General features: G+C 43.9%; 1 protein-coding gene across 1 annotated transcript in view; it reads left to right on the top strand.

Annotated features, from left to right (window-relative positions):
* The window catches only part of CRISP2 (cysteine rich secretory protein 2), a 32,625-nt gene extending 21,728 nt beyond the window's left edge, over positions 1 to 10,897 (top strand). The window contains exons 2-10 of the mRNA XM_075266834.1: positions 951 to 999; positions 1,087 to 1,194; positions 2,244 to 2,363; positions 4,056 to 4,175; positions 4,484 to 4,574; positions 5,255 to 5,397; positions 8,437 to 8,531; positions 9,027 to 9,112; positions 10,570 to 10,897. Of these exons, the coding sequence (XP_075122935.1) occupies positions 955 to 999; positions 1,087 to 1,194; positions 2,244 to 2,363; positions 4,056 to 4,175; positions 4,484 to 4,574; positions 5,255 to 5,397; positions 8,437 to 8,531; positions 9,027 to 9,112; positions 10,570 to 10,700 (939 nt within the window). The 5' untranslated portion in view covers positions 951 to 954 and the 3' untranslated portion in view covers positions 10,701 to 10,897. The remainder of the gene's footprint in view (positions 1 to 950; positions 1,000 to 1,086; positions 1,195 to 2,243; positions 2,364 to 4,055; positions 4,176 to 4,483; positions 4,575 to 5,254; positions 5,398 to 8,436; positions 8,532 to 9,026; positions 9,113 to 10,569) is intronic.
* The last annotated feature ends 2,047 nt before the right edge of the window (positions 10,898 to 12,944 follow it).

Here is a 12,944-nt window from a genome sequence, read left to right as displayed (position 1 = left end):
TTGAACTGCATTGGATTTATTGGAATTCTTTACATGTCAGAAACAAAATGTAATTGACCAATTCTGTAGTTAAAGGGAGTGTCTGCGAGTACAGGCTTGTGACTGATTGTTACATTTTCAGAGATGTGCCCCGTGTAAGGGATAAATAGAAATGTAGCGGAGACTCAAATAAATGGAAATACTACAAGTAACTGAGGGATAATAATAAAAATAGTCAACCCTTAGAATGTAACAGAATGCACCAAACATTACTGAAAGTAATACAATCTGATTTAAAAATGTTGCAATCTATTTATATATTTTTCTATTTATCTCCTATATCTCTATCTAAGATCTCTTTATCTATCGCCTATCTATCTATCTATCTATCTATCTATCTATCTATCTATCTATCTATCTATCTATCTATCACCACTTCATAACTTACTATCTGTATCTCTTATATATAATCTCTCTCATATCTATCTCTCTCTAATATCTCTATCAATCTATATCATATCTATTTCTGTATCTCATATTTATCTTTTACCACCTCATAACTATCTATATCTATCTATCTATCTATCTATCTATCTATCTATCTATCTATCTATCTATCTATCATCTATCTATCTATCTCCTATCTCTCTCTCTCTCTCTCTCTCTCTATTTCCTATCTCCTATTTATTTGCCTATCTATCTATCTATCTATCTATCTATCTCCTATCTATCTATCTATCTATCTATCTATCTATCTATCTATCTATCTATCTATCTATCTAGTCTGTCTTTCTATCAGGGGGTGTAGTTGTGATATTTATCAGCAGAACCATAACTCGAGCTATAATAAAGAACTCTGTTGCTATGTCAGATTCACAAACACCTCCCCCCCCCCAGTATAGAAACAAGCAGAACAATAATCAGAGACATAAAATACAATAGAAATAATACTTGAGTTGTCTATTTTACAGCAAGATGAAGCTGAGCCTTGCCAACTGCCTGATGATGACACTAATACAGGTGTGTACAGTGCCTAAGCAAAACTTGCATCACAAATAGCTCACTATGTAGATCCTGACACATTGTAACAAACTGATGTCTTTATAGGGAGGGATTCTCACCAGCTTCGCCTTCCCTAGTAATGACAAAGAAAAGATTGCTGTGATCTCCAACTCCATTGAGTTAATAGAAAACTGTGAAAACGTCTCAGACCCGGTGAGTGTTTCTTACTGGACAGTAAGAAAAATAATATTAATAAGTAAGAAAACTTGTGAACAATGTTTGTCAAAGATTCCGTTCTGATTCCTCAATTCCATATTGAGCTGCCGGTGACTGAAGGGGAACCCTACTTATAATGGTGGGAGGTTTGTCTGCGTAAGATGGTGGAACCAACTTATATTGGTGTGAGGTTTGTCTAAGTAAGATAGGGGAGCCTACTTATAATGGAGGGGGGTTTGTCTAAGTAAGATGGGGGTGCCTACTTTTATTGGAGGGGGGTTTGTCTAAGTAAGATGGGGGTGCCTACTTATAATGGTGGATGGTTTGTCTAAATAAGATGGGGGAGCCTACTTATATTGGTGGGAGATTTGTTCTTGTAAATTGGGGGAGCTTACTTATATTGGTGGAAGGTTTGTCTAATTAAGATGGGGAATCTAATTATAATGGTGGAGGTTTGTCTAAGTACGATGGGGAGCCTAGTTGCGAAACTGGTTAGATAGCGCTTGGCTATCTCCGCTACTCCTATTGAAATAAATTGAGGGTGTATATGTTACACGACCGTCCTTCCATTCAGAATAGAGGATCAAAGTCTCCCATTCTCCTGATCAGTGGGGGTCTGAATGGTGAGACCCCCACCAATCAACAAGTTTAACTTACTTTTGAAGGAAAACATCTTATAAGCGGTATTCCCATCCCAAAGCTATATGACCTTTATGATTGGTGAGGCTCTCACCTCTGTGACTTACTAATTTTAAGATTGAAGGAGCCACAATGGTGGAGTAAAAATAGATCCCCTTCTTTTCCAACACAGCAGTACTCCCAGCCACCCACTTAGTAGGGCACAATAGCTAGTTAGTACCCCCAAAATATACTTGTGCAGGGAACACATTGAAGGGGATACAGTACTGCTACTATTACAAAGTGATGATCTATCCTAACAAAATGGCCTAACTTTTTAAATCGAGAATGCCCCTTTAAGACTTAGTGTCCCGGCTCTGGTATATCTAGCACTGGTTCCGCATGTTACATGTGCCCTTGTATTACAGATGATAGCTTACGCGCCTTCAAAACTTGAAGACTTCGCCAATGGGAAGCACAGAAAGATTCTACGAAAACGGGCAACTGGAAGAGAAGTGGTTATTGCTTATGAGGATATTCAGAGAATGGTAAGTACCATATAGTACCTATAAGTGATAGGTGCCAAATACTGTGCTCTATTCATTCCCATGGGCTATAGGAAGACCCCTACCAGTTAGAATCTTCAGACAGAGCCTTCCACATTACTACTTCTCCCAAATTCTAAATGACTGGCCATTTTATACATAACCTACCCCGTCCTGACCCGAGGAATGCCCCTGAATCCTCTTGTTGTAAACTTATTTCCATGTCTACCATAGAACCCTCAACCTTTGCTTACATTATACTTATCCATTGCAGGACTGATCCATTTTTCCTGATATTTTGAGAGCTATAATATATATTTTTTTCCATTGGGTTAGTGAAATAATTCTTGCATCTTTTTATGATGACGCCCAGGGCTTTAAATTTGGTGTCATTTTTATTTTTCCGTGGTTTTTTTCCTGATTTTAATATTCGACAAAATGTAAACAAAAAAAGGAGGGGAAAATGTTTTTCTCTCTCCCATTTATCCAAATCTGTTCGGCTATTCTAAAGCTATAAGCCCTGTTAGTGCTGAAACAAGCTAGCCAAGTGGGTGATCACACTGCATGACATTTAGCACACAGAGACCTGGTCCCTAGAGAAACCACAGGGATGTTAGAACTTAATTTGCATCAACACTAAAAGGGGCTTATATCTGTAGAATAGCTGAATGGATTTGGATAAAAAAAAAACACCAAAATGCCCAGGGTGACATGATATGTATGTCATTGGACTTTTCAGAACTAGCTCATTTGCAAACAGAGTTAAAGGTGTTGTCCAGGAATTTGGAAAAACTGGAAGGTCAAGATGTATAAAAACCTTATGTGCCCCCAATGCTTTAGTGTCCACCGCCAAAGTCCATTCTGTTGCACGTGGTGTCTCCGACCCCAGAAGCTCTGTAGTCTCAGTGGCCACATGAGGCACTGTGAATTTCTTGTAATCTTACATCTACCCTGGGCCCCTCTGGAGTTTACCAAATTCCTGGACAACCCCTTTAAAGAGGACCTTTCATCAGATTGGGCACAGGCAGTTCTATATACTGCTGGAAAGCTGACAGCGCGCTGAATTTAGTGCACTGTCAGCTTTCCCGATCTGTGCCCAGGGTAAAGCGCTATCGGTCCCGGTACCGTAGCGCTTTACAGTCAGAAGGGCGTTCTTGACAGTCAGTCCAGTACGCCCTTCTGCCCAGCAGCGCCTACTGCGCTGTACAGTGTGAGCGGGGAGGAACGCCCCCTCCCTCTGCTCACAGTACTCGTCCATAGACGAGGGGGGAGGGGCGCTCCTCCCCACTCCACAGTACAGCGCGATAGGCGCTGCTGTGCAGAAGGGCGTCCCTGGCTAAGTGTCAGAAACACCCTTCTGACTGTAAAGAGCTACGGTACCGGGACCAATAGCACTTTGCCCGGGGCACAGATTGGAAAAGCCAACAGTGCGCTGAATTCAGCTCACTGTCAGCTTTCCAGCAGTATATAGAACTGCCTGTGCCCAATCTGATGAAAGGTCCTCTTTAAATAACATTTTTGCTGCCTTTAGCCACCACTAGTGGGAGCTAGTGATAAGTATCTACTTCTCCAGGGTATAGTTTAATCAATGGATATATTATGCAATGGAGATATTCACAACTGTTGCATAATGCACTGTCTATACATTGTCTTTAGGTTTAATGTAAATGACTTTGTACTTTTGGAATATTCCAGGCTCAGACGCCAATTTCAGCATTGTCAGGCAATCTCGCGGACGTGCAGAAAATGATTCTTGATTGTCACAATAATTACCGGAGGGAAGTTAAGCCATGTGCAAGTAATATGCTGAAGTTGGTAAGTGAAATGAAGTCCATAAGAAGGATTAGCAAGTGTTGCATCACAGATAGATGATGTCTGGACACATTGCATTCTATCACTTGCCCCTCGGAATGGCACCTCCTGGTGGTGAACTGTGCAAATTAAAATTGTAGTAAGGCACAGGGGCATAAGTTCTCCCGTCGGCAGAAGATGGAAATCTGAAAGTGAAGACCGGGGCGCAGATGTGAACCTGCCTATACTGTAGATTTGTCAAGGGCACCCTATGTCATACAATTTCCTATTCTGAGAGGTTCATTTCATGCTTATCACATTTTCTATTACAGACTTGGAGTGTACACGCTCAAAAAACAGCCGAAGAATATGCCAAAAAATGCCTATTAGGACACAGTCCTTCAAGTCAGAGACGAATACCCAGTAAGCTTCAGTAATGCTTCCAATGTTTAGGGGGACGCTTTATCTTTCTGCCACCATGTGGCATGGATTTTGGGCAGAGATGTACCGAGAGGCAGGGCCGTTTGAACCCATTAGTGGGTCAGATGTAAAGGTTACATAAGGTCCAGCGCTTCTCCTTCTGCGAGAGCAGGTGGGGAATCGGTAAGTGAGGTTGCGGGCCCGTGAACCCCACAAACACTATCATTTTACTCAGGGAATCTGTTCATACCCCTGAGTATGATGATCGGAGGCCCAGGGAAGGTGAGGGAACATAAATAACACTGTTACTTACCTCTCCTGGTTCTGGAAGGTTTCAGGCCTACTTGGTGACGTTCAGGGGCTACTATGGGGCATAAAACTGTGTGCAGGGGCCACTATGGGACATTATACTGTGTGCAGGGGCCACTATGGGGGATAATACTGTGTGCAGGGGCCACTATGGGACATAATAGTGCATGCAGTAATGTGGAAGGCTGATAGGGCGGTCGTGTTCTTCGGGGATGGGCGGTCCGACGGGGGAAGGGGGCCGATGTCAGAAGTTTGCCACAGGGCACTGCCATTCCTAGTTATGCCAATGTGAGACAAGAGCTCTTGCTATTTAGATGTTTGTATATTGAATATCTTGATTTATTATTCTGTTTACTGTTCTTTCATCTTTTTAGATTTAGGATGTGGTGAAAATATATTTTATTGTAATGAAAAAGTCGATTGGAAAACTGTGGTGGATTCTTGGTACAGTGAATGTGTCGACTTCACTTATGGAGTAGAACCCGTTTCGGATAGAGAGACCGGACACTACACACAGGTACACTAAGAGTCCTTCAGGAAAGACACGTAGACAATCAATTTTGACAATTTCATTTACATGTCCTTCCTTACCTTTCCTCAACGTGTCTTCTCGATATATCCGGAGATGTATGGCATGAGATGATCAGCTTTGAAAAAAAACAACTGGTCTTCTACCACGAGATGTTATAGGATTACCACCATACCCAATACTCTATGTATAGGTTTTTTATATTTTCCTGCTTTTGCACCCTTTAAAAAAACCATTGGATTTTGGGGTGCCATATTGGGAAAGTCAATTTTGTCAATGCTGGAGCTTCGAGAGGTCTTTTTTTGTGCGGTAGGAGTTGAAAGATTCAATAGTAGCATTTTGATCTCCATATTGGGCTAATTCATGATAGATGTCTCTAAGTGGTCATATGCACATTGGGCCACCAAAGCCACCCTATTAAATTTTACTGTGGGGTTCAAAATGAGGAGGACATTATAGTGTACAGGCTACAAGGGGACATTATACTCTGTAGGGACTACAAGGAGAGGGGCATTAAACTGTGTGAGTCATATTAAGGGGGGCATTATACTGTGAAGTCCATATTAAGAGATATTATATATAGTGCGGCCCTATTAATGGGGACATTATACTTTCTTCAGCATAATACGCAGCAGTCTTACTCACCTCTCCTGTGCTCTGTTGTAGGTTCCCATATGCGTTCTTGTCCTCTTCAGGCCTCTGTCAGCCTCCTGAATGATGTCAGGAGCTGTACGGGACTGTTGAGATCTGTCATTGGGCTTGAAGGAAACAAATACTGATTAGAGATGAGCGAACAGTGTTCTATCGAACACATGTTCGATCGGATATCAGGGTGTTCGCCATGTTCGAATCGAATCGAACACCGCGTGGTAAAGTGCGCCAAAATTCGATTCCCCTCCCACCTTCCCTGGCACCTTTTTTGCACCAATAACAGCGCAGGGGAGGTGGGACAGGAACTACGACACCGGGGACATTGAAAAAAATTGGAAAAAGTCATTGGCTGCCGAAATCAGGTGACCTCCATTTTAGACGAATAGTGGATTTCAAATCCGGGTCATATGAGAATGTGAACTTTGTGACTATGAGACAGGGATAGCTGTACAGGCAGGGATAGCTAGGGATTACCTTTATTTAGGGGGGAATGTTATTGAAAATAACTTTTTGGGGCTCTATCGGGTGTGTAATTGTGATTTTTGTGAGATAAACTTTTTCCCATAGGGATGCATTAGCCAGCGCTGATTGGCCGAATTCCGTACTCTGGCCAATCAGTGCTGGCCAATGCATTCTATTGGCGTGATGAAGCAGTGCTGAATGTGTGTGTTTAGCTCAACTACACCGGTGGAGTAGTTATGCTAAGCACACAGATTCAGCTCTGCTTCAATCAGCGCTGGCCAATGCATTCTATTAGCTTGATGAAGCAGAGTGTGCACAAGGGTTCAAGCGCACCCTCGGCTCTGATGTAGCAGAGCCGAGGCTGCACAAGGGTTCAAGCGCACCCTCGGCTCTGATGTAGCAGAGCCGAGGCTGCACAAGGGTTCAAGCGCACCCTCGGCTCTGATGTAGCAGAGCCGAGGGTGCACTTGAACCCTTGTGCGCCCTCGGCTCTGCTACATCAGAGCCGAGGGTGCGCTTGAACCCTTGTGCACCCTCGGCTCTGCTACATCAGAGCCGAGGGTGCGCTTGAACCCTTGTGCAGCCTCGGCTCTGCTACATCAGAGCCGAGGGTGCGCTTGAACCCTTGTGCACCCTCGGCTCTCTGCTACATCAGTATGGGACACATTGTATCAAAGTATAACATAATATACAGTGTGTGTGTGTGTGTATATATATATATATATATATATATATATATATATATATATATATATATATATATACCTCCCAACTTTTGAAGAACTGAAAGTGGGACAAAATGTGTGGCGCGCGTAGTGCGCAGCGGCAAGTTTAGCTCCACCCACTTTTGTTGACTCCTCCCATTCTCATTAATTTTTCATGTGCCCCCACACAGTATAATCCTCCTACAGTCACCCGTAAATTATCTGTCCCCCAGATTCATGTCCCCCCATCTCTGCCCCCAGTTTCATGTCCCCTCCATCTCTTCCCCCAGATTCATGTCCTCCCATCTCTGCCCCAGTTTCATGTCCCCATATCTTTGCCCCCAGATTCATGTCCCCCTATCTTTGCCCCCAGATTCATGTCCCCCAATCTCTGCCCCCAGTGTCATGCCGTCCCCTCCTTCATCTGCCCCCAGTTTCATGTTCCACCTCAATGTCTACACACAAAAACCACTTAAACTCACCTTTTCCTCGCTCCCCCGCCACTCTCCGCAGTCTCGATAACACAGTTGTAGGTGCAATGTGACGTCATCACAGCCACAAGCCAGAGTGCAGCGGCAAAGCAAGGAGCTGAGCTGTGACAGCTCCTTGCTTTAGTCGTGTATGTATTCAACTCAGATCTGCGTCCTCTAGACACAGATCTGAGTTGAAATCGGGACCGCGGAACATGTCACCGAAATCGTGACTGTCCCGCGTACTGTAAGGGTGTGAACCTAGAGTGCGCTGTAGAGGCAAAAGCAGGGTTAAAAAGGACTGGACTGGATTCCAGAAAGGACTTTGAGGTTTCTTCTCACCAGTCTGGCTCAGAATATCTATTAGTGAGGTAGCGCCCTGTGTGTGGGCTAGGCTGTTTGCTGTTTTTGTTCCTGTTGTAAGCTGAATATAGCCACTAATTTTGGTTTACATTACCTAATCTGCTGTTTATTTGGCACCCAGCGCCACCAACACCTCTGTAAATCCAGGAAAACTCCTTTGATGCTGAATTACCCCCAATTGTCACAATACACACACAATTTTAGTGCAATATAAAACACAGTTTTTATGTGAGCTTGTTTTGAAAAGCTGGTCATCTCAAGGAACACGTATCTGAATAGATCTAGGCAAGAGGACAGGTAGAGGAGGACAGAGCTGTCCATGCCGGCTGGTTTTAATCCAATGCTAAATAAATGATACCATTTTTGTAATATTTCAGGTGATGTGGGCATCTTCCCAAAAAATGGGATGTGGCATGGCTGAATGCACAAATGGGCCAAGCAAATATGTTTACGTGTGCCACTACTGTCCAGCGTACGTATTACCAGTACAATGTTCAATGTATCATACGTTCTGAGTCTGAGTCAAACTCCAAACTAGAGAAAATTTTAAGTTTTCTATTGTGGGGAATAAAGTTAAACATTTTACACTAAGGTCCACATTAGTGCCGGGTGTCCATACTTCTGATCCGTCGGAGGGCCAGGAGAAGGGACAAACAGATGGAGCCTTACTGAGCCTATTGACTATAATAGAGTCCCTTAGCTGTTTGTTCTTTTTAACCAAAATCACTGGACGGAAAAGTTGGACTTGCAGGACAATGTGATTGAGTCTTACCAATGGAGAGACCAAGGCAGGTTTGAACCCAGACTTAGGTCCAGGACAAAGAATCAGTTCGCTGCCCCAGCTTTGTATCTAAATGCCCTGTCCAGCTTTTTGGCACCCGAGTTAAATGCCCCACCAACCACATCCTCTAACCCTACCCCTGTATACATGTATGAATATTTATTACATTTACATTTCCTTTTAAAGGGGAAACAAAGGACCCAAGAAATGTCCCTGGAAAGAGGGGGAGAGTTGTGGAGCCTGCCCAAATGCCTGTGAGGACAGACTCTGCAGTAAGTTCTTTAAGAATAAATATGGAGTTTTACTTTTTTTCATTCGGTCCAATCACTATGACTGGAGAAACTATAGAGGTCACACTGGTCACAGCTGTGACCTGGTCCAGAAGTCATGGTAGTCCACAGGTCAACCCTCTTTGATCTGATTCCCTCTGATGGCTGGCAGCCTGTGCATCATAAATCTATCACCCCACCCTCTGGTGCACTGGAGTGAGAAGATGATACACAGCCTTCCACCGTCAGAAAGGATAAAATTAACCCTTTATTGGTAAAAGTGACAGTCATCAGCATACAGTCAAGGAAGGATTCTGTGGGGGAGGTTGTGGTGTAAAAGGAAGGGGCGTGATTACTATGAGATGAATGGGAACAATGGGAGGATTGTGTGCACAGACAAGTCTTCATGGTGGTCTGGGCCCAGATAGAGAACGGAAGGAAAACGTAAATGCTGCTAAATGTGAACATGGCTGATGGTTCTGAGGATACATTGTGTAGAGGGTCCCAAACTGAGCTTTCACACCAGGACCTTTAGTTGTGCCTCTGTTGTGATACCTATTAGTATCAAAGCACTGCATCGGCATCCCATCGCGGCAAGCATGCGGAAAATTCACACGGCAGAAAAGGTTTCCGCCATGTGAACAGACCCTAATAGTAATCGCATGACTCATTAACAAAACCGCCATCATGTGCAGGCTAAAAAAATTTGGATAAAATACTGCAGCACGCTCTACTATCTTGTCTGGCTCCCCTATACTATACCACCACCCTTTAATAATTCCCATACAGTATACTGCCCGCCTTTATGGGCTCCCATAATATATTTCCCAACCAAATTTCATTGTCTCCTTTTTGGACCCCACACCATAGGCTACTACTCACCGACTCCTTTCCAGGTTTGCCTCCTCTTCCCTTTCCAGGGGCCGCCACACACTATGTAGGACGCAGAACAATGTCAGGTTGGTTTGTCATGACGTTATGCAGTCTCGGATGTAGTGAGTGGTGCCTCCTGGAGGTTCAAGCGAAGGTGGACTTGGTTAGGAGCCGGGATAGGTGAGTAGTAAGGATCAGCCATTAACCATTGGAATAATCCAATTATAGGCAATGGCTGATCTGAAAAAAATAAAAAAAATAAAAAGCCATAATACAACTTACTGTTGTGGAGCCTCCATGATATATGTGTTGCTAAATTTGCCCCTCTACACGGTATCCCCATAAGGCACAGGAAGGGGGGGGGGGGCACATGGCCCTCATAACATTAGCATCCACAGTACCCATGTTACATGGCTAGGTACCCCGTACACACAGGAAGCCATACTTAGCCCTCCAAACTGGGAGCAGGTCCTTGGGGTGGCTTTCTGCCCTGGTTATTGGGAGGGGTCTATGATGTCTATATGGCCTAATAGGAGACTACCAATTACTTAAGTGATATACATAACATCTATTTCTTTATTTTTAAGCAAATGGATGTCCAGTTGAAGACAAGTATAGTAACTGCAACCTTTTTGAAGGCCAATGTGTAACTGACTCATCTATGAATTCTGACAAATGTCCCGGGACCTGTCAGTGCAAAAAGGGAGAGATCAAATAAGTCCCGCGTCGGACCTCACTATCCATATCCAAGGAGGTCGTGTCCTCGTGAGTGCAGATGATTCAGCTTATATTTTACTATTAATTTATGCAGAAAACAATGGAAGATTTTAACATTTTCCTATAAGGGTAACCATTGTATGGACCCTGGATGATTGTAACTGTCATTGTAACCAATATATTCCTGCTACCGAGAAATAAAATGGATTTATAGTCACACACTCTGATATTTTGGTCATTTTATGAAAGTAAAGCCTGGGACATGGGCTGGGTAGTAGAGCTGAACATTTTGGAGGAGCAGGGATTTATTGGGTCACCTCTCCAATGTTCCCTTTAGAAGGCCACTGGTAAAACATAGGTATCAATGGGACATCTATGGGACACTCCACACATCGCGCTGTACTGTGGAGCCGGGAGGAACGCCCCCTCCCTCTGCTCAGACAGCTCCATAGACGAGCATTATCAGGAGCGGGAGGGGGGAGTTCCTCCCCGCTCCACAGCACAGCGCGATTGGCGCCGCGAGGCAGAAGGACGTCTCTGGCTAATGGTCAGAAACGCCCTTCTGACCATAGAGCACTACGGTACCGGCACCGTAAGCTCTTTACAGCGGGCACAGATCGGGAAAGCCGACAGTGCGCTGAATTCAGCGCACTGTCAGCTTTCCAGCAGTATATAACACTGCATGTGCCCAAAAGTGGTGAAAGGTCCTCTTTAATAAAACCCACAAATGGGGGAGGAACAAGGCGCGTCTGAATTTTAAGAGGGTGTTAAGAAATCAGGCACAGTCCAGTGCCCCAGAATGGAAATGTATACTACTCCTCTATGTATGTTATAATAATAGGGCCCGCAATCTGCCCTGCTCGGCCCAATCTCACCGAGGCGTGGAATAGGGAATGTGGTACATCTTTGGCTAAGAAAGGGCCTTTTGCTAAAGATATAGCAGATTATCAGATAACTTAGGGGTCGATTACAGTATATAGTACTGTCGGAGACATGGCAATAGGGTGTGCAGAGGTAGCAATCACTACCAGGACCTGGGGCCTAAGGGGGCGGCTAAGGCATCTCATCGACATAAGATAATACCAAGATTATACATTGCACTTGGTAAGTGAGGGCCCCGTTACAGATTTTGCATTGGGGTCCAGGTTCTTCAAGTTACATCTCTGAACAGTATTCTACATATATTCTGTTCTGTGCCATATTACATAATATTACACATATACTATATATAAGGTATTATATAGCATTATACCATATAGTATAATATTAGATATATTTTATAGATACTGTATCACAGAATATTATGCCATACAGAATTACATTATGTTACATATTATGCTATAATATAGTAACTCACACTGTTACAAAATATTGCTATATAATATATATATACACTCACCGGCCACTTTATTAGGTACACCATGCTAGTAACGGGTTGGACCCCCTTTTGCCTTCAGAACTGCCTCAATTCTTCATGGCATAGATTCAACAAGGTGCTGGAAGCATTCCTCAGAGATTTTGGTCCATATTGACATGATGGCATCACACAGTTGCCGCAGATTTGTCGGCTGCACATCCATGATGCGAATCTCCCGTTCCACCACATCCCAAAGATGCTCCTCTATTGGATTGAGATCTGGTGACTGTGGAGGCCATTGGAGTACAGTGAACTCATTGTCATGTTCAAGAAACCAGTCTGAGATGATTCCAGCTTTATGACATGGCATTGCATTATCCTGCTGAAAGTAGCCATCAGATGTTGGGTACATTGTGGTCATAAAGGGATGGACATGATCAGCAACAATACTCAGGTAGGCTTTGGCGTTGCAACGATGCTCAGTTGGTACCAAGGGGCCCAAAGAGTGCCAAGAAAATATTCCCCACACCATGACACCACCACCACCAGCCTGAACCGTTGATACAAGGCAGGATGGATCCATGCTTTCATGTTGTTGACGCCAAATTCTGACCCTACCATCCGAATGTCGCAGCAGAAATCGAGACTCATCAGACCAGGCAACGTTTTTCCAATCTTCAATTGTCCAATTTCGATGAGCTTGTGCAAATTGTAGCCTCAGTTTCCTGTTCTTAGCTGAAAGGAGTGGCACCCGGTGTGGTCTTCTGCTGCTGTAGCCCAGCTGCCTCAAAGTTGGATGTACTGTGCGGCGTTCAGAGATGCTCTTCTGGCTACCTTGGTTGTAACGGGTGGCTATTTGAGTCACTGTTGCCTTTCTATCAGCTCGAA

Source organism: Leptodactylus fuscus, chromosome 3 (genome assembly GCF_031893055.1).
Source record: "Leptodactylus fuscus isolate aLepFus1 chromosome 3, aLepFus1.hap2, whole genome shotgun sequence".
Lineage (NCBI taxonomy): Eukaryota > Metazoa > Chordata > Amphibia > Anura > Leptodactylidae > Leptodactylus > Leptodactylus fuscus.
The sequence above is the reverse complement of the archived record's forward strand: the minus strand, read 5'-3'. Positions and strand labels throughout refer to the sequence as shown.